Below are 21,968 nucleotides of genomic sequence, written 5' to 3'. Positions count from 1 at the left end.
GGCGTTAGCTAAGAGAATCCAGGCTTTTAGATGATGACACAGCTTGTTATTAACCTAGAAAGGCATCTGAATGGAAAACAGGTTCCAAAAGCTTGGAGTCATGATTTAGACTCATGATGCTATTCTAAAATATATGTTTATAAGCATAAAAATATCAGGAAAGGATTACATGCCAGTTATATCTGGTGAGAGTTGAGTAAGACGTATTCTCTTTCTACTTTTCTATATTTTCTGAATTATTTGCACTGAATTGTATTACTTTAGAGTCAAGGGGGAAAAAACCCAAAGTCATGGGGAAGGGGTGGGTGGAGGGACGTCTTGGCATCAGGTGACGTGGTTAGAACCCGAGCTCTGCTGACTTTTGGGGGCACTTGCCCCTTTGGAGCCTGAGTCCCCTCGTCTGTGAACTGGCGTAGTTATTCTTCCTGGGTGGCCTGGGGGACAGGAGGAGACACTGTGTGAGGGAGGGCTTTGCTAGCTGCACAGCCTGGGTGAGGGAGAGGCTTCCTGCGTGCGGGGATGGCAGCGAGCGCCGGGGACCGCCGGATGCAGAGAAAGTTCCATCGAGATGTGCATTGGAGCCAGGCCCACCGCAGCTCTGCCCTCTTCCCCTCAGGCCCTGCCATGACGTCTCTTTGTCAGAGACCGGCTCTGGGCAACGGGCCAGAGAGAGGGCTCGTAAGGCTAGGATTACAGCAGGGTGGACTCTGCAGTCTCTGGAGCAACAGGGCTTTGCTCTGTGGCTGGTCTGCAGGGTGTGGAAATCGGTTGTTTCCCTGCATGAGCCCTGCTGTGTTAGGCTGTCTTCTCCTGGTATTTGCCTGGCACATAATGGGTGCTCAGTAGATGTTTGAGTGGATGAATGTCCACAGGTTACCCCTTCGTGGCTGTGTGACCTTGGGCAAGTTACTTAATGTCTCTGGGCCTCAGTTTCCTCATTCCACTGCTGGTGCGTAGTAAGCCACGAATAAACATCATTGCTGCTGTTACTGCAGCAGGGCAGGTGAGGGCCGCAGCGTGGTGGGTACTTGCAGGAAGGACTTGTGTCCATCCTGGAATGTCTTTTCTGCTTGTTTTTGTCTGCTGTTCAATAATAATGATAGCTAATGATAATAACAATAATAATAATAAATGCCTACCATGTACCAGACCCTGTTCTAAGCACTTTGCATAAAGTCACTGAATGCTCAGCACGACTTTCTGTGGTAGATACTATCATCCCCATTTTGCTGATAACAAAACTGAGGCCTGGAGTTCAAGTGTCTTGCTCTCGAGGAGTTGCCCAACTGTGCTGTTGATATCGTCTATTGACGTTCTTTGTTGTGGGGGGCTGTCTTGCCCACTGTAGGAGGGTTAGCAGCATCGACTCACTAAAGGCCAGTCAACCCCACCCCCACCCCCCAGTTGTGACAGACAAGCATGTCTCCAGACTTGCAAGTGTCCCAGGGGAGGGGGGCAGAGTTGCCCCTGGTGGTGAACCAGTGCCCTAGAGTAGTGCCATCAAAGTGTGGTCTTTGCAGCGCGGGACCAAGCTGGAATTGCAGAGTCTTGGGCCCCACCCAGACCTGATGACTCAGAATCTCTCCAGGGGTGGGGGGGAGGCGGGGTGGGGGGGGTGGCGGTGCCCAGGAGTCTGTCCTCACCGGCACTGGCAGCCTCACGCATATCCATTAGGCTGTGTTCTGGTCATTTGTGTATTTGGTTCCCCCCAAGGGACTAGGCCCCTGGAGGGAGGGGCTTGGCCTCCCCATCTTTGTGCCCTAGTATCTCATGCGGTGCCTGCACACAGGGGTACGATGAATGTTGGAATGAATGGCTGGAGTTTGTGGTTAGAACCAAACACCTTGTGGACTCGTGGCTCTTGGCGTTGCCATACACAGTGTCCTGCAAAACCGGCAGGTCCCTTTTCCCTAGCGCCTGCTCTGGAAATGCACTGGTCCCTGGGCTTTCCTTAGGCAGGGCCAACCCTGGGCACAATGGCAACACTGCTAAAGCACAACCTGTGACCTCCTTCCCCTCCCCTAAGCCCTCACTCCCAGAGGTCTTAGCTCATGGAGGTATAAGATTCTGCCCTGCTTGGAGATGCCAGGGTTTGAAGAGTGTTTTGCATTAAAATAGGACGACATGTGTAGTTGTGGACCCATGGCCATGATCTATTTAGTGGAAAAAAAATCTAGTGGGGGAAAACATATAAAGCTATGTGTAGAGTATATGTAAAATCATATATACATACAGTAAAAGAACATGTATATTTAACAGAAAAAATGTCTAGAACAGAGATATTCATAGTGTGGTCCACAGGCTATGATCTGCTTGTTACCAGTTAAGGTGAAGTATGCAGAGAAATTGAGAGTAAGACTTTAGAAATTCTTCTCTTTAGCAGTTTGACATTGCTGTGACATCCAAGTGGCTTTTCACTTTTCTAGTTTATTTTTGTTGTATTCTACAGAAGTGTTGATTCATGTTGGTTGGTGATGGAGTAGAGGGATGCATTACCACAGAGTCTGAGAAGTATGTACCCTCAGATGTTACTAGTGGGTAGTGCTGGTTGCTAAGAATGCTGGTGAGTTTAATTTTTCATTTCTTGATGTTTTCTGAATTATTTGCAATGACCATATTTTATCATTTTCATAGGCAGGGCATGAGGGTGGAGAACAAAGCACTATTATAAAAAGATGTCTTTATGAGTCAAAGAGATGAATGTCTTTGGAAGGAATTTTAGGAACGATGAAGGCTGCTGGGAAAAAACTTTCAGATTGGTAGTCCCTGCCCTAATTGTAGATAAACGCAGATGTTGGTGGGTTTGCTTGCTGAATTACTGTATTGTTAAACTCTCATGTGGTAATTCACGGAGCGATGAAAAGTGCCTTAAAGGCATTTTAGAATTGTCTGCAGTCAAGAGACCCTCATTTATGAAAATACAAAACAATCACCAAGATAGAACAGTGGGAAACATTCCAAATATTAAGAATATTTAGATATTCAAACTTAGTTACTATATGGATTTGAGTAGTAGCATCCTTTCTACATGGATAAAGACTTGTGGGCACATATAAGTGGGCGTCATTCACTGTAGTCACTTAGGCAAAATGATATTAGTGTGGGCTGTTGGCTAGAATATAGAAATAACTGTCAATATTGAAATGGAGTCTACTGCTTTAAAAAAATCAGATGTGTCTTTCTTTTAAAGACCAGTGAGATAGTATGTAAACTTTCCTGGCCCCTTAGCTGGCACCATTGTTGGAACACAGGCCATTGCTGTTGTAGTACAGTGACATGACTGTGTCCCCATGTTTATCCGGGATACCTTCCCTCTGACTCCAGGGTGTCTAGGGGTGTCCCCGCCTCAAAAGAAGACAGGCTCTGAGGGTTGGCGGATCCATTGTTGTCCCCACGGTTGATAGAATCTTCAGATACCCTTGTTGGCAGAGAGCTGTGGTCCCTGTGGGCTGCAGCCTTTTAATATTGAGCTGTTATTTTTCCTTCTGAGCGTTTATGGTAGGAACTTTGAACATAGCGGTGTATTTGTATGTGTGTCGGCTGGATGAATTAAACATCTACTGAACCTCATCCTTTGGCAGCATCCCCGGTATCTTCGCCCAGCCCTCTTTTCCGAGAGTTACTTAATCTGCCTGTTGCCACATGGATGCTTCTAACAGTAGAGACTGTATCCCTTTTATGCAACACATCTTAACCAAGAGTCTGACGATAATTTGCAAATTTGCAAAAGCACTCTTAGAGAGCTCAGAGAATCAGCCTCTTTCATTTCCTTAAAGGAAGATGGAAAACAATTTCATTCTATTTTTGCCTGACTTTTTTCCTTTGCTGTGTTTTGCTGGAATATCCAAGAGATATTAATGTTTGCTCTGACAGAAAGAAACTTCCAGCAGGGAGACAATGACAGGAACATCCGCTGTTTATTCTCACTGCAGCCAAACCCACTTAATGTAAACGCATACTCTGTGGCATCAGACTCACCCGAAGCATGATGAACGGGGTTCGGGTATGTTCGTCCACCTGACCCTTTTGTTGCCAACACGCAAAAGACTTCAGCTTCATTCTGATAAGATATGAAACCTGCAGATTTGATGTTCTCTTCCCTGGTTTTTGGCTTTTTTAAAAAAAATTATTTTTGGCTGCGTTGGGTCTTCATTGCTGCGCGCAGCCTTTCTCTACTTGCGGCGAGCAGGGGCTACTCTTTTGTTGCATTGATTCTCATTGCGGTGGCTTCTCTTGTTGCAGAGCATGGGCTCTAAGTGTGCAGGCTTCAGTAGTTGCAGCACAGGGCTCAGTAGTTGCAGCACGCAGGCTCAGTAGTTGCAGCACACAGGCCCTAGAGTGCACGGGCTTCATTAGTTGTGGCACGCGGGCTCAGTAGTTGTGGCTTGCGGACTCTAGAGCGCAGGTTCTGTAGTTGTGGCACATGGGCTTAGTTGCTCCGCGGCATGTGGGATCTTCCCAGACCAGGGATCGAACCTGTGTCCCCTGCATTGGCAGGCGGATTCTTAACCACTGTGCCACCAGGGGAGTACCAGCTTTTGGGAAGAAGAGATGAAACGAAGATGTCCTTCCTTGTGGTTCTGGTTGCTATTTCTACCTAATGAATTACCCCCCAAACTACTTTACCCCAAATCAGATGCTTTATGTTGCTCATGATTTGTTGGGTCGGGAATTTGGAGAGGGCTCTGCAGGATGGTTCTCGCTGGAGGAGTCTCGAGCAGTTGCAGGCAGATTTTGGTTGGGGTGGGGTAGGGTGCTCATCCGAATGCCCCACAGGACTGGATGTCCGAGGAGGCCCACTCCTGTGTCTGGCCATGGATACTGGCTCTTGGCTGGGGGCTCAGCTGGTCGGTGGTCAGTGTTTACATCCGACCGTCCCAGCACGGCGGTCCCAGTTACTCTGACCTCCTCATGGTGCCTGGCTCCCCGCAGTGGGCATCCCAAGATGACCAGGTGGGAGCATCCCAGCTTTGGAAGTCCCATAGCAGCACTTCTGTGGTATTCTGCTGGTCCAAGCAGCCATGAGCCTGCCCAGGTTCAAGAGGAGATGGCCCAGATGCCATCTCTTGATGGGAGCAGTCCTAAAGCATTTCCAGCCCTGTTTTAGAATGGCCACACTCCTGGTGGTGATACAGAGACTGACTCGTTCTGAGGCCCACAGGATGTCCGTTTGGTTCGTGAACAGCCACATTTCACAGTGCCTTGCCGAATTGCTTTAACAGTTAACCAGCCAGCAGAGCAAGGACTTTGATTTGTACTGTCAATAACCCTTAAACTAGCCAGCGACAACTAAAGCAAGAGGGAGCAGTTTTGAGCAAGGACTTTGATTCGTACTGTCAGTAAACCTTAAACTAGCCAGCAACAATTAAAGCAAGAGGGAGCAGTTTTGAGCAGTGCTATGGGTCTTGCGATAGGGAATTCTTTGCTTTGCCTGTTTCTTAAAAATGTTGTCTGAGAGAATATTATGCCGTGGCTTCAATGCCTATTACAGAAAATTAGTGGAGCCTAGAGTCCCCAAAGTACAATAGCTAAAGTACAAACACTTTATAAATTCAGGGGGAAGGTTCTTAAGCTCCTTGGATAGCTCTTGAGCGCTGCTTTCTTTCCCTGCCACGGGTTTTGCTAGCGTCCCCACTGCAGAAATAGGATCCTGGTATTGCATGCATTTGCTGGAAATTGGATCCACTCCCCAAGTTGGAACTTGTTCAAGCAAATCATACTTTGATGCTGTGAACCTTGGGATCAAAAAAGCATAGGAAAACTTGTTTTGGAGCTACTAGAGGAAAAGCATGGGCTTGGGAGTTCAGGAGAGCTAGGTTTGAATTCTCCCCCTGCCTCTTCATAAGCTGTGCAGTCTTGGCAAGGTTTTTAGCTTTTCTGGGTTTTTCATTTCCTGCTGTCTAAAGTGGGAAGAGCAATACCTATCTTGCAGGGTTGTTAAGGATTAAATAAGGTCATGGCTGTAAAGTGCCTGGCACAGTACCTAGCATATAAAACGTTCAGCCAGCTTCGGTCCTTCCCTTTCTAACCATTGCTATTTATTGAATAACAACACCTGCGTAAAAGTCACGATTATTTATCAAAAGCATTGTGCTAAGTAGTTTGTATAGTTTATCCTGTTAGTTCTCAAAACTAACACAATGTCTTGAGGACATTGATGAGACATGGAGATTGAACCAGTTCTCACGGGTCACATGGCCAATGGGATGAGGACCCAAGATTTGAATCCAGGAGTCTGAGGCTGGAGCCCATGCCCTGAAGTAGTTTTTAATATGTGTGTTTGTGGGTGTGGAGGCTCTATCTTCTGAGGTCCTCACCGAGGCTGGTGAGATCAAAGAATGCTGATCTAGAACATAGGGGACCAAGTGTTCAGTCTTTGCCCTGACACTCGCCAAATACACATCCTTGGGAGAGGCTTCAGTTTCCTCCTTTGTGAAATGGCAGCCTCTCAGCTAAATGATGGGCAGTGGCTTTTCCAGCCCTGATATTGAATGACCGAGATTAAAAAAAAAATTTATTTTATTGAAGTATGGTTGATTTACAATGTTGTGTTAATTTCTGCTGTATAGCAAAGTGATTCAGTTATATATGTATTCTTTTTCATATTCTTTTCCATTATGGTTTATCACAGGATATTGAATATAGTTCTCTGTGCTGTACAGTAGGACCTTGTTGTTTATCCATTCTCTATATAATAGTTTGCATCTGCTAATCCTACACTCCCAATCCATCCCTCCCCCATACCCCCTTGGCAACCACAAGTCTGTTCTCTATGTTTGTGAGTCCTCACAAACTTTTGTAGATAAGTTCATTTGTGTCATATTTTAGATTCCACATGTAAGTGATACCATATGGTATTTGTCTTTCTCTGTCTGACTTTCTTCACTTAGTATGATAATCTCTAGGTCCATCCATGTTGCTACAAATGGCATTATTTCATTCTTCTTTATGGCTGAGTAGTATTACATTGTATATATGTACCATGTCGTCTTTATCCATTCATCTGTCGATGGACATTTAGGTTGTTTCCATGTCTTGGCTATTGTGAGTAGTGCTGCTATGAACATTGGGGTGCATGTACCTTTTTGAATTACAGTTTTGTCCAGCTATATGCCCAGGAGTGGGATTGTTGGATCATATGGCAGCTCTATTTTCAGTTTAAAAAAATTATTTATTTACTTGGCTACGCTGGGTCTTAGTTGCGACATGCGGGATCTTTGTTGCCGCGTGCAGGATCTTCATTGTGGCATGCGGAATCTTTAGTTGCGGCACGCGGGATCTTTTTTAGTTGCGGCATGCAGGATGTTTAGTTGCGGCATGCGGGATCTTTAGTTGCAGCATGTGGGATCTTTAGTTGTGGCATGCGGGATCTAGTTCCCTGACCAGGGATCGAACCCGGGCCCCCTGCATTGGGAGCGCAGAGTCTTAACCATTGGACTACCAGCGAAGTCCCTATTTTCAGTTTTTTGAAGAACCTTCATACTGTTTTCCATAGTGGCTGCACCAGTTTACTGGAATGATTGAGAGTTTGATTTGAATCTAGCCACATGCTGAATGAGCTGAGTCTCCCTCAGTCTTGATGATGGGGAAATACAAAACATTGGTCAATCTGTGCTGCAGCCAACTTAAAGTTTGATCTTTATTGAAGCAATACTTGCACATAGTTGAAGAAAAGCCCCTGAGAAAATGAAAGTCCTCTGCCTCATTCCTCCCCACCCCCAGTTCTGCTAGAAGCAGCCACTTTTCCTGTTTTTAGCCACTTCTTCTGTGTTCTTCCGTGTCTCTTAAACCAATGGCAGTGGATTTTTACTTTGTTTCCTTTGCATCCTTTGTCCTACGTTCTTTCCGTTCTGTTCGGTGAGCTGCAGTCAGAAGGAAGGTCCTCCAAGAGGAGCAAGGCAGCAGCTTGCCTGGAGTGCTGGGAGGGGGGTGCGTGCTTTCCACCGAGGCCTCACTGCCTGGTCCCTCGAGCTTCCCTAGGCCGGGCCGTGAACTCACCATTGCCCTATGCTGACACTCATGTTAATTATAAAACAGACCTTGTATTGCATAGCTGCTTGATGGGTGGCTGAAACATCACCCCTGATAAATGTTCTCATTAATTGTATGATCCGTCTGAAATCTAATACATGCACATTTTTTTTAATAGGAAGGCCTATTTTATTTTATTTATTTATTTTGGCTGCATTGGGTCTTTGCTGCTGCGTGCAGGCTTTCTCTAGTTGCGGCAGGCAAGGGCTACTCTTTGTCGCAGTGTGCAGGCTTCTCATTGCAGTGGCTTCTCTTGTTGCAGAGCACGGGCTCTAGGCCCACAGGCTTCAGTAGTTGAAGCACGTGGGTTCAGTATTTGCGACATACAGGCCCTGGAACACGCCGGCTTCAGTAGTTGCGGTGTGTGGGCTCAGTAGTTGCGGTTCTAGGGTACGCGGGCTTCAGTAGTTGTGGCGCATGGGCTTAGTTGCTCCACAGCCTGTGGGATCTTCCCGGACCAGGGATCGAACCCATATCCCCTGCAGTGGCAGGCGGATTCTTAACCACTGGGCCACCAGGGAAGTTCCCCTAATATTTGCAAATGTTTGAAAAAAAGTGAGTCTTAAAATTGAGGAAATATGTTAAGCCTTTCGGTGCAGACAGGGAGATAGTTCACTCGTGGTTGAACTCCATAAAATGCCTCAGTTTCAGCAATTCTGCCTCCTCTCACACAAAGAATCTTGTGGGTTTAAAATCATGTGTTTGGCTCTGAATGAAAAAAGCAGCGGGTCCTGTCAGCCGTCTCAGCTCTGCTGTGTATGTGTGTGTCACTGTGTGTGTGAGAGAGTGTGTCTGTGTGTGCATGAGTGTGCCTGTGTCTTTCTGTGTGTGTGTGTGTGTGTGTGTGTGTGTGTGTAGGGTGGTTATGTAGCTTCTGTCCCTCCTCCTGGGCCTCATACAGTTGACCCTTGTGCCCGAAGACTAAAGGGCTGTTGGGTTTTCTCCTTTGCGGTGCTTTGGACCTTAGGCTATTTAAACGTATTTTTTGTAATTGGTTAGATTCCATCCTGGTGGCTCCTGCCTCTGTAACATCAACAAAAAAGGTGAATTGAAAGTGAGTCTTTCCCAGTGACAGACATTCTACCCAATAACTAGTTCATATTATTGAAAACTATCAAGACCATGAAAAACTGAAGAATGCTTCCAGATTAGGGAGACTAGAGAGAGATTGACAGTAGATGCCGTTTGAGTCCTGGACTGGATCCTGGACCAGGAAAAATATCTTTTTCCCTTTGCTGTAAAAGACGTTGGTGGGACAGTTGATGCAATTTGAACAAAGTCATAGACTGGATTAATGGCATCGTGTCAGTGTTAATTTTCTGATTGTGATCGTCATACTCTGGTTCTGTGAGAGAATGTCCTCATCTTTAGGAAATACACAGTGAAGTATTTCAGGGTAAAGGGACATCAAGTCTGCATCTTACCCTCATTTTTTCCAAGTCTGAAATTATTTTAAATTTAAAAAGTTGAAAAAAGAGCTTTTTCCTTATTCCCAGACCTACCAACTGCCTTAACTCGGCCTCCAAATGGCTGTGGAATCTTCATGCTGTACGAAACTGGGTGGTCCAGTGCGGGAACAGCTGCGGGGGCTGCTTGTGCTCTGGGAGACCGGAGTGGGTCTGCACCTGCTTGTTTGGAAACATCCCTCTAGTCAGATCAGAACTCTAGAGCACAGCCTTTCTGCCTGGGAGTAACTTGGTTCCACTTAGGCCTAAAAAAGCTCTCAGACCCTTGATAACCTCGGAAGAGGCCAACTGGCCCCAGGAAACCATGCTGACCAACCATCTTTTCTTACTTTCCTTTTCTCCTCTCTCAGTGGAAGGAAGCTCTTGGTGGCCCAGAACCAGGACAGATGGTGTGGTGCTGTGGAAAGAGGAAGCAGGGCTGACCTTGTCACCAAGGCTGCCGAGCTGCACAGGGCCTGCCCCTGGGTCTGGAGCTGGGGTGGAATCCCCTACACTTTCTTCCAAACCACTCAAACGGCTTAAATAAAAGGCAGGAGTTTCCTTCATGAACCCCAAGGGTGGGGACGACGTTGTAGAGCCTTGAGCAGGGACACCAAGAATCCCAGCATCGTTATTCACAGTCCTCACTCTCAAAGGTGACTTTGCCAAAGGTTGGTAAATGATGGGGCTGTGTAATTGCAGAATTCGGGTCGGGAAGCAGGATCATCGCCCGCATCCCTCCTCTGCTGCCTCCTCTTCTCTCGTTTGCTTTCTCTTCCCTCTCGGTCAGCTCTCTCTGTGCCCCCATCTCTCCCCACTCTGGCTTCCTCCGTTTTGTCCCCTGGGAGAGGGTCTTGTGTCAGAAGCACAGCAGCAGGGCTCTGCTTACGCATGAGGCACAGTCCCCACAGAAGGTGGGCTTGGCAGACGCCTCAAGAAGCCTCTGCCTCTGAAGTTGGGGGTTTGAGGTGGGAAAGAAAGCGGGGGTGGAGGGAGGGAGCTAGGCAGAGGTCCCCGGTAGTGACTCTGCTGCGTCCAACTCGGAGGCCCTGGTACTGTCTTCCCCTTCTTTCTTTTCCGTGCACATTTCCGTCCCTTTGCAGCTGTCTTCACCAGGCTCCCTGGTTGGATGAAACTCGCTGATGGGGAATTGGGCCTGAGGGGTGCTGGGCAGGGAGGGGTTGTGGTCCTCACGGGGCTGGCTCCAGCCCCCAGGGGGCTCCTGCTCTCGCCCCCCCTTCTCCACCTCTGCCTCTTCTCTGCTCCTGGGCCCTCTTGCCTCGGCCTTTCTGGTTTGGCTCCCCAGGTCCCGGCTCTGCCCTGGCGCCGTCTTTCCACTTCTGCCTCTGCTGCAGAATTCCTGAAGGTGAAATCAGATTGTCCTGGCCGCCCTTCTCACAGGGCTGTGACAGCCGCTCCTTGTGGCAAGAAAAACCAGGCAGAGGCAAGGAGACAAGGCAGCAGAAGGACCCGGGAGCGTGGCGTGATCTCTCCAAGTGGAGAGCGGGGTGAAATCTGGGGTCCAGGAGCTGGACCTGTGCTGTCCGGGATGGCAGCCACTAGCCCCATGGGGCGATTTGAATTATACTTTAAAAATTAAAATTTGGGCCTCCCTGGTGGCGCAAGTGGTTGAGAGTCCGCCTGCCGATGCAGGGGATACGGGTTCGTGCCCCGGTCTGGGAGGATCCCATATGCCGCGGAGCGGCTGGGCCCGTGAGCCATGGCCGCTGAGCCTGCGCGTCCGGAGCCTGCGCGTCCGGAGCCTGTGCTCCGCAACGGGGGAGGCCACGACAGTGAGAGGCCCGCATACCGCAAAAAAAAAAAAAAAAAAAATTAAAATTTAATACAAAATTCAGTTAGCTGCACTAAGCACATTTCAAGTTTTCATTTAGTCGCCTGTGGCCGGTGGCCTCTGTAGTGAGCTACACAGATACAGAACATCTGCATTGTTGCAGAAAGTTCTAGCAGCCAGCCCTGGAGGGCACTTGATCCCTTTCACCGAAGCTCTAGGAAAGTGGTTTCTTTGTGTGTTTTAGTAGCTACCACAAGTGCTGTTAAAGAATAGATTGGATGGGTGGGGAAAAAACATGATTTGTAGTCACATTAAAAACATTTCAGGTACCTTAGAATTGGTCAGGAAGTTGGAGTGTTTCCGGGGGTGCCTTTCATCGTGGAATTCTGGAACATTCCTGATACAGAGACTTTACATCCCAACTCTCTCGTTCTTCTGCCTCTGTCATAATTTTTGCCTTATTCTAGTTCTTATGTACTGTTTATTCTGTATTTTCCTTTACATGGATTCACATTCGTACTTAAGTTTGCTTGAAAATGAGACTTCATGACCAGAAGTGAAAAGTCATCAAAGGGAAATAAATTTGTTTCAAGCAGGCTTTTTTTTTTTAACAATTTATTTTATTTTTTATTACTTTTTAAACATCTTTATTGAAGTATAATTGCTTTACATTGTCGTGTTAGTTTCTGCTGTATAACAAAGTGAATCAGCTATACATATATCCCCATATCTCTTCTCTCTTGCGTCTCCCTCCCACCCTCCCTATCCCACCCCTCTAGGTGGTCACAAAGCACCGAGCTGATCTCCCTGTGCTATGCGTCTGCTTCCCACTAGCTATCTGTTTTACATTTGGTAGCGTATATATGTCCATGCTACTCTTTCACTTCAGTGAAGAATCATATGGACGTGCCCAACTCATAGGGTCCCGCTTGCTGACTTTGTAGAGCAATGCTCTTTGGTTTCCAGTGGGTTTATTGTTTTGCTTATCAAATTCTAGCAGAATCCCTTTGGGGAAGGCTCTGAGCCTGACTAACTCCCCCTTTCTTAAAAAGGAGATTAGCAAATGTGAAGAAGGGCTATGAAGAGAGAGTGACCCCAAATGGAGGCTTTCTCCTTGGGAAAATCAGAAGGAGTAAAGGAAGGCCTGAGAAGGCATAACTGCTTCTCTGTTACTGAAAATACACTGGTGTTTCCCTCCAGCAGGGTCTCTGCAGGGCAGCCCTGGGGCAGGGTGTGGTTTGGTGGCACCAGCTGACCCAATGCTTTTTTTTTTTTTTTAAATTGGGGTATAGTTGTTTTACAATGTTGTGTTAGTTTCTACTGTACAGCAAAGTAAAGTAGAGTTCCCTGTGCTATACAGCAGGTTCTTATTAGCTATCTATTTTATACATCTTAGTGTATATATGTCAATCCCAATCTCCCAGTACATTCCCACTGCTTTCCCCCCTTGGTGTCCATACATTTGTTCTCTACATCCGTGTCTCTATTTGTGCCTTGCAAACCTGACCCGATGCTTTTGGGCCTGAGGTTCCTTTTACACTCCTGTGATCACTGAGCATTTCAGAGAGCTTTTGTTTTTTGTGGGGAACATCTACGATGTCTGCGTGTTAGAGATTAAAACAGAGTTGTTTTAAACACTTGTATTCATTCATTAAAAATGACAGTAATAAGCCTATTGCCTGTCAGCGTAAAGAATATATCTTTTCAAAAATAACTATTTTCCCAAACCAAAAAAAATTCGTGAAAAGAAAGCTGTCATTTTATTGTTTTTATGAGTCTCTTTCATGTCTGGCTTAATAGAAGAGCTGGATGCTCATTTCTGCTTCTGCATTCTGTCTCTTGATGTCACTGCTCAAGTAGTCTCTGGAAACTCCACTCAACGCTCATGAGAGAATGAAGGTGAAAGAGGCAAATTAAGTCGAACTCAATTATGAAAATGGTTTTGACCTTGCAGACTCCCAGAAAAGGTCTCAGGGAGCCCCCAGCCCCTACCCCCGTGTTCCCTGGACCAGACTTTGGGAACCAGAGGTGAAGGGAAAGACACATGGAACTTAGGACTAGTGGTCTGTGCTCCTGACGCTAGCCTGACGCTCCCCTGCATGTGACCTTAGGTCAAGCCAGCACTTCTCCCCTGGGGCTGAGGTCTCTTATCTGGAGACTAGGGACCACCCTTCTTGCTGAGCCTGGCCATCCTGTCCTACAGGGTCCTTGTGAGTCTCAGATCATGCCTGTGAAATCTTTCCATGAGCAGAAAGCAGTGTATTTATAAATGGCATTACTAGGGATCTTTTGAAGTTTGATGTCATCTTTAATTTGTAGGACAGTTATTTTTAAAAACTGACATTGCGTCCTAATCTCGCTTGGTTCTGGGGACACCTTTGTGAAGGGGAGAGGCTGCCCTTCTCAGCTTACAGGCGAGATCATCGAGGCTTGGGTGAGTGGATTGGCCAGAAAACAGGATTGTCCCCAGGGTGGTGACCCCTGCCTGCTGTTTCCAAGGCACACTGGTGCTGGTTTCGCGGGGCTGAGGTTCTTGTCTGATACGGGGCTGCATCTTTGACACACTGACGTATTCAAACAGGGAGACTGCCACCCTCAGCAGTTCTCCACGTGAATAAATTTCCCTCAGTCTCAGTCACCTGATGGATGTGACACAGTTTTGAGATTGGAAGATCTGAGGCCTCATCCAGGCCGAGGGAGCCCTTTTAGAACTCCTTCAAGTGCTGATCTAAAAAAAATCAGCTGGTAAACAGCCCTGGCTGGTATGTGGCTTATTTTTGTTGACTGGTGGAAGCTCTGCTCGTTCTCCTGAGGTGTTTGTACTTCTGAACTGCTTCCCTCCATGGATCACTTACTGTAGGGAAAACAGCCATCTCTCCTCCCTGGACACTCCTGGAAGCAGCCCCCATTCTGATCTTGGGAGACACATTTGCCTGTAATTGTAGGAGACAAAGAACCACGGCCGAGTCTTTTCTCGCACTAGGAAATAAGGCAAAAAACACAAGTTCAATTGTGGCCAGCTGGCCTTAAGATGGATTGAAAAAAAAAAAAAAAGAAATACTTTATACAGGGTAGGTTGAATTAAGTTCCCCAGACCCTGCTCCTTATAAGCATGGCTTTATTATCAGGGGCAGAAGCCCTCCAGCAGTTACCTGTATTTAGTTTCAGTGGTTTGCCACATTAGAGACTGTAGATTGACTTTCCCCTCCCTGAATACATTAATGTGACTACCTTAAGGCATACAGTATTTTTCAGTTTTTTTTAAAGGCTTAATTCAGTTGCAAATGATAGAAATTCAATTCCAACTAGCTTAAACACAACATAAAGCAAGGGGGGACAATTGGGTGTGTGTGTGCACTATTTTGGCTCTAGGAGAGTGGAGTATGGGGTTAGACTGTAAAGCATTGCTAGGTCCAAGAGCTCAAAGTGTCATGGGACTCCCTCCCTGCCTTTGGCAGGCTCTGCCCTCATGGTGCCAAGATGGCTGCCGTCTGCTCCAGCTTTCATTCCGTCTTCTCAGCCATCTCAGTGCAAAAAGTTCCTCTAATAGTTTCAGAAAAGTCCCAGAATGAAATCTTAACTGGTTCTGATCAGTCCCGTGCCCTCCCTCAGCAATCACTGAGGCTAGGAGTATCCCCAACTGATTGGCCAGGCATGGGACCAGTTCTGGGACCAGGGTGAGGCCTGGGAAAATCAGGGCTATTATGTTGGGTAGGCAGGAAAGGTTTTGGTTTGTGGGCTCCCACACTCCAGTATTTGTAGTGAATTATTACTCAGGTAGCCATGAGTAGCCATGAATTATTACTCAGGTAGCCATCCCTTTGTGGGATGGTACCAGAACTAGGCCCACTCTTTTATCAGGAAGAAGGCTGGCTTTATGTTTAGCTTTTAACACGTCTTGGATGAATAAGTTGTTGGTGCTTGGCTGTCAGCCAGCCATGCGTCATCCTCTCTGGCAACACAGCCTCTTTTATAGAGGGAGACGCTGATGTCAAATCATATTTCCTGGGCCCAACACCCTTTGATGGTCACACGCTTGACCAGGCTGGTGGTCCCTGAATCTGCCGACCAGACTCACATGAAGACCCCAGTCCACTCTTTGGTAAAACCCAGATTTGATCTGGTGATGCCTCTGCTTAAAAATCCACCGTGATATTTTACTACAATTTTAAAAAGGGCAGAAAACAAAATAAAACAAACAACACTCTCCCCCCACCCCATCCCCATTTATTTCTCCCTTAGAGGCAATTTAATTGATCAGTTTAACATATTTTAGCTGATTATTTAGGTATTTACATCTGTGACTCTAGTGGCATCTTTAGGATTCTCTGTGTATAGTATCATGTCATCTCCAAACAGTGACAGTTTTACTTCTTCTTTTACAATTTGTAGCCCTTTTATTTCTTTTTCTTCCCTGATTGCCATGGCTAGGACTTCTAAAACTGTGTTGAATAATAGTGGTGAGAGTGGGCACCCTTGTCTTGTTCCTGATCTTAGAGGAAATGCTTTCAGTTTTTCACCATTGAGAATGATGTTGGCTGTGGGTTTGTGGTTTATGGCTTTTATTATGTTGAGGTAAGTTCCCCCTATGCCTACTTTCTGGAGAGGTTTTATCATAAATGGGTGTTGAATTTTGTCAAAAGCTTTTTCTGTATCTACTGAGATTATCATGCGGTTTTTATCCTTCAAATTGTTAATATGTGTATCACGTTGATTGATTTGCGTATATTGAAGAATCCTTGCATCCCTGGGATAAACCCCACTTGATCATGGTGTCTGATCCTTTTAATGTGCTGTTGGATTCTGTTACTTCTGTGACTCTAAACAGTAGGCTTTGTGTGGCTACTTCTTGACTTCTTAGTTTTAGTTCTTATCTGTGGACACCCCCTATGGAAGATGAGGCTTTAGTCTCCTTCCTCCTGTGTCCTCCTCCACCCCTGTCCCTCCCAGCGGGACTGCGTTGTAGTCAGTGTTCGGAGTTTACACTGTTGCAGCTAGGAAAGCTCTGTTCACAGCCATGCCGTCCAGGGAACGATGAGAACTTTTGTTTTTTGTGGTAGAGAATTCTTCAAGCATTGCTGACAACAGGCACGTGGCAAGTAAATTGAGACTCACACGAGAAACCCACCCTGTCTCCCATTGTGTGTGGGATAGAGTTCAAAGGCCTCAGTGTGGCTCACGTGCCTTTCCTTCCTCTGTCCCACCAGCCCTCCCACCTGCCACCCTTCGCTTTGCTGGTCCCTCGATGCCCCCTTCTCTGGTGAAATCCTTCTTCGTCCAAGGCCTGGCTGGAATGGTGCTTTCTCTGGGTGTGTCCTTCCTGGTTGTGTGTTCACTGCAGTGTGTAGACTGAGGTCTTAGTACTTATCACACTGCACAGTGCTTATTTATTTACTGCTTGGGTTTAAATCTTGGCCGTGCTGTTTCCCAGCTTTGCGACCTTCGGCAAGCTCCCTAGTTGCTCTGTGCCTCAGTTTCCCTCTTTGTAAAATGTGGATAAAAACCATAGCACCCGCAGGGGACTATACTCAAGATTTTGTAATAACCTATAATGGAAAAGAATCTGAAAAAGAATAGATATATATGTATAGCTGAATCACTGTGGTGTACACCAGAAACTAACACAACATTGAAAATCAACTATACTTCAATTAAAAAAAAAAAGGAACAACCATAGCACCTACCTGGTAAGGTTGTTTGTGATTGCATATGCTGATGGAATGAAAGCATCTGTAAGTGTCTGCCCCAAGGGAAACTGTCCATCTGTTCCCTGTACCCGCCTCATGCAGGCAGGTGGCTTATATTCACTGGTACCCAGAATAGCTCTGGGCAAATCAGAAGTCTCTGAGGGCCTGGCAGGGGAGCTCAGTGAGTGAAGCAGGCTGGATGTGGCTCCGGCACAGGGCGTGGGGGCTGGAAAGGACAGTCTCCAAGGGGTGTCTTCTCCTTTACTTCTAGCCAGTGGTTGCCAAGTAGGAATGGGGGCCCAGTTTTGCCAGATCATCTGATTAAAAAAAATTTTTTTTTTTTTTTTTTACGAGAAATGTGAGCATCCGCATTTAAAAAAATATACGATTTTTCCTGACATTTGGTACACAGCGTAGAGGCTGAAGGCCCTAAGCCTGTGGGCCCATAGGCCACTGGTTTGGAGCACAATTCTCATTTCCCAGAGGAGGTGCAGAGTGATGGCGTGACCTGCCCTGGGTCACACGCTGACTGATTTGGCCCCTGGTGTTCCCACCTGTGGTCTGGACATGGTGCTGGCCCCTCCCCCGCCAGGGTGCTGAGTGGGAGGATTCAGCCATGTGTGTAGGTGCGTCTGCCAAGCCTCTGCCCACACAGGGTAGCAGGTTATTCCCGCCCTCACGTCAGCTCCCCCTGCCTCAGAGCCACCCCCTTGGTGGTGTTTAATAGGATTGTGGGTCTCTTTTTATGCCGGGGGAAAAAAAAATTGTGTGCATTTATTGAGTACCTGCTGTGTGCCCAGGAACTAGTAGGTGTTTCACGTTTGCATTCTCTCTTATTCCTTCCAGCAGCCCTCCCTATGAGATGGAAAGTCACCATTTTATAGGTAATAAAAATTATTCATAAGGAAGTTACCTGATGGGGGCCTCACAGAAAGAGGTTTAACCAGGATTAGATCCATCTCTCTGATAAAAATCCCGAGCTCTAGACAACATGTTACCTCCCACGTACAGGAAGTCAAGTCTAACAGAAGCTTGGTGGAGCTTTGCTTGTCCCTGGCGGCCTGCACGCATCTGTGGCGCTTCCTCTGGAGGACAAGCCTAGTCTTGTTCTGTCTTCGGCAGCTGTAGCTGTAGCACGTGACTGCAGGCCTGGCCAGATAGGAGGGAAGGCAGAGAAAATTAGGATGATGAGGAGGATACAGGCCTGGGGGAAGCAGCCAAGGCCTCTGTCAGAAGTAGGATGGGGCTCAGGAGCTGAGAAGCTCCCATACAAGACCATGTCTTCATATGCTGCAGCCCTGGCACTTTCAAACCCATCTAGAAAACCCACGGTATGAGATGATGGGGGGAAGGAAATTAGAAGTGATCGGGGCCTTCCTCACCCCCATGAGCCATCCCGTTGGCCCAAGAGGCCCATATAATTTTAGGTTTAGAAATAGTTTTCAGATAGTGAGGCAGCCTCTTTGTAGCCAACAGAGCACACGTGTTTTACCAGCAGTGTGGCCGGCTGCTCTTGGGGCCGCCCCATGGCTGGTGATCATGTGTTGTTCCTCCTTCCCTGGGCACCCACTTCCCCCTCAAACGCACGCACACACCCCGAGGCATGGCTGTGACAGGCCAGTGCCCGAGGGCAGAGGAGTAGAGGGGAGGGACGTGGGGTCTCTGAAGCCCTCACCCACCGTCCAACATGGCCTTCTAGACCTGGGACTAAATGTTGTCTTTTTAATTTTTTTTCCTCCTTGTGGCATCCATGGATCTGGTTTCCTGACTTTCACAACGTGGTTAAACCCTGGCACCGCCCACCTGCCTGTTCTTCTCTCCCAAACTCTTATCCAGGCCACCTTGCTCGTGACATCCCTGGGAGGGGTGGCCGCCCTTATCTCTAGCCATTCTCCGCATTCCAGACGTACAGCTTCCATCAGTCTCTGGAAAATGCCACACTGCTCCCTCCCCCCACCCGGGGGGCGCTGGTCTGCCACCTGCTTTGGACTCAGTATTTTCCCTCCTCCCCAGGTGCCCATCCATGATTCAGGCTTCTGTGCAGATAGTAACCCCTGGAAGTTTCCTGCGAGTCTCCCTCTAACCTCGCCCCCCTCCCCCCGCCCGCCCGCCTGACCTGGCCTGGTGAGGTTCTCTGCTCTGGGTTCCACGGCACCTGTACTGGTCCCATCCTGGCTCAGACCCCCTGGGATGGGCTGTAAATGCCTCCCTCACCCACCAGACTGGAAGTGCCCTGAAAGCAGGGACCAAGGCCTAGCACAGGGCCTGGCATGTGGGAAATCTGTACCCGCTGTTTAATGTTGACCATGCTACACGGGTGGGGACATCATGAGAGTGTAGCAAATGGTGCCATCATTAGGGAGTGAAGCTGCCAGGGGTGGCCGGACTGGGCATCTTCCCCTGGATGGAGCCTTTCAGTCTAACCTGCACTGTCCAATGAGGTAGTCACTGGCCACACTGTTTAAATTTAAATATAGTTACTTAAAATGAAATAAGTTAAAGACTTAGTTCGTCAGTCTTGCTAGTCAGTGTCAAGTGTTCAGTAGCCATGTGTGGTCAGTGGCTGCCATACTGAGCAGTGCAGCTCATAGGACACTCCAGCATCGTGGAAGTTTCTCTTGGATGGTGGTGCTCTAGACACCATCTTGTAAAGGCGTGAAATCAGGGGCTTGTAGGCCGAGTGGAGGCCCTTCTGGGTGCTTCTGGTTAACTAAAGCAGATTTCCGCACGTTCCTTCTTAAGCCTGAACTGTGTCCTCAATTTCCTGTCTGCAGGACATTCGTCAGAAGTTCCGCTCTGTTCTGGTTGAGGCAACGGTGAAACTGGATGAGCTGGTGAAGAAAATCGGCAAAGCTGTGGAAGACTCGAAGCCCTACTGGGAGGCACGGAGGGTGGCGCGGCAGGTAAGCTCTCCTGCTCTGCCCATCACCCCGCCCCGCGCCGTGGGTGCACCTCTGACTCGTGGGCCTCCTGCTGAAGCTCAGGGGCATGGGACAGCCGTGGCTTTGTCCACAGGTGCGTTTGGAGTCAGCCCCTTGTTTTCCTCCCCACTGCAGGTTGCTTTCACTCCTGCTCTTGGTACTATTAGTAGGGTAAGCATGCTGGCATTTGGATGCACCTACCAGGGGCTGCTGCCTTGCTGCTGGAACTGGTACCCAGGTCCACCTCCCAGGCGGCCGGACCAGAGGCTGTGCTTAGAACATCGGGCTTGTCCTCCGCCCTCCCTGATGACTGCCTGTTGGACAGCAGGGGGAACGCTCCCCCCACTCATATTCTCCTCCCTGGTTTGGGAGAAATTAGCTATCTGCTTCTCTTGGAACATTGGTTCTTTGTCCTGAGAGCCCAAATAGGCAACAGAGGAACCAAGACCAGAAAAGGGGCGGCAGAGGGGCTGTGGTCAGGCGACTGCCGGGGCTGCTGGTTTCAGAGTGTCTTCCTTGGATCGTCACCGATGTGGGGACTTCCCAGCCTGAGTTGCAGGCCCTGTGAATGGGAAGGAAAAGAGCTTCCAACACATGGTGGTACCTGCTGTGTGCCAGGCCCTGGGCTGGGGGCTCTCACACCCCTTGGCCCACACGGGGGCTTCCTGCTCAGGTGACTCTTGAGCAGCTGGTCCCAGTTGAGTTCCTGTCCCTGCTGTGTGTTATGAGACAGAAGATGCTGCCGCCTCCCAGGGTCTCTACCTGTAAGCAGCTGCTCAGTGAGTGCAGGTACCACGGCAGGCCCCCACTGTGTGTGCGCAGTGTGCTGTTGGGCTGGGGTGGGGTGGGGGGAGGCGATGGGAAAGTGAGCCCTTGGGAAGCGAAGCCCCAGCAATGTGTTAAGGCGGGAGCCATCGAGGATAAGGGGCCAGGACTTGGGCATTCCTCTTCCTTGCCCCGCTCCGTGCACCCCTCAGATTTCTAATCAGGGATCCCCTTGACGCTTTGGTGGTTCTGCTGAGATTCTAGCTACGTATTTGGGTTTTGCACTCTGAATGCTGAACTGAGCTTCCTCGTTGGAACCTGCCAGATAATGTGGCCTTTGTTCCTAGACAGACCAGCTGCCCAAAACCCTTCCTTCCCTGTCCTGCTGCCCTGGGCTGTACAACATCCAAGTGCCCATGACTTGTTGGCCTGCAACAAGCCTGAGCAGCCGTCCTTCTCTCCGCCTTCCTCTGGGCCCCACCCAGGCTGTAGCTTTCTAGAGAGAAGGAGCCCTTCTCCAGAAGGTGCTCACCAGTCCCCAGAAGCTCCCCAACCCTAAGGCATCCTCCCTCCAAAGTGCCCTGTGCCACAACCTTCAAAGTGCCCCACGTTGGCGATGTGTCTCACCCACCATAGCCCAGGGTGGTAGTGGTCTTGACCTTGCAGTGAGAAGGGTTCTGGTTAGGTTTGAGGAGAAATTTCTGATAATTTAATGTAAACATTGGGTCCGTGCTGAGGAGGTCATGAAACCTCCTCTTCTGAAAGTCTTCAACACTTGAATTTATGGTCCCTTTGAGGACACACATAAAAACATCCATGTCCCCATGCCGTGGGGTGATTTCACAGTGGTCTGTGAAAGCATCCCCTTGGAGCCTCGGCAGTGGCTTCCCCATGGGAGTTTCCCCACTGGGTCCCCTGAGCTCAGATTTTGGAGCAGAGCTGGTAAAGGGACCTTTGCGTTCAGGGGCCTCTGGAGGTTGGCCGTTTGGCCATCAGCCCCTGCTGATGGGCCTTACCCTCCTTTGGCTGAACGGATGTCATATATGCTCCGACCTCAGAGTCTTGAACTTGCTGGTCCCCCTGTTTGTTGCTGTCTCGACCACAGGATTTGCATGGTCCACTCCACCTCCTTCAGCTTTCTGCTCAGATGTCACTTTATCAACAAGGCCTTCCTGGGCTAACATTTAAATGACAACTGCCAGCCCACCATCTCTGCCACCCCAGCCCTCATTCCTTGATTGGCTTTTTCTTCATAGCACTTCTCACCCCCGACCTGTTATTGTTTACTTGTTTATAGTAGTGAAACTCCACAAATTCCCAGACAGGG

General features: G+C 48.3%; 1 protein-coding gene across 1 annotated transcript in view; it reads left to right on the top strand.

Moving 5' to 3' along the window:
• SH3BP5 (SH3 domain binding protein 5) overlaps positions 1-21,968 on the top strand; it is an 81,000-nt gene that overhangs the window by 7,939 nt on the left and 51,093 nt on the right. The window contains exon 3 of the mRNA XM_060099449.1: positions 19,730-19,858. Within this exon, the coding sequence (XP_059955432.1) occupies positions 19,730-19,858 (129 nt within the window). The remainder of the gene's footprint in view (positions 1-19,729; positions 19,859-21,968) is intronic.

This window comes from Mesoplodon densirostris, chromosome 5 (genome assembly GCF_025265405.1).
Source record: "Mesoplodon densirostris isolate mMesDen1 chromosome 5, mMesDen1 primary haplotype, whole genome shotgun sequence".
In the NCBI taxonomy this organism is placed as follows: domain Eukaryota; kingdom Metazoa; phylum Chordata; class Mammalia; order Artiodactyla; family Ziphiidae; genus Mesoplodon; species Mesoplodon densirostris.
This window is presented reverse-complemented; position numbering and strand designations above follow the sequence as displayed.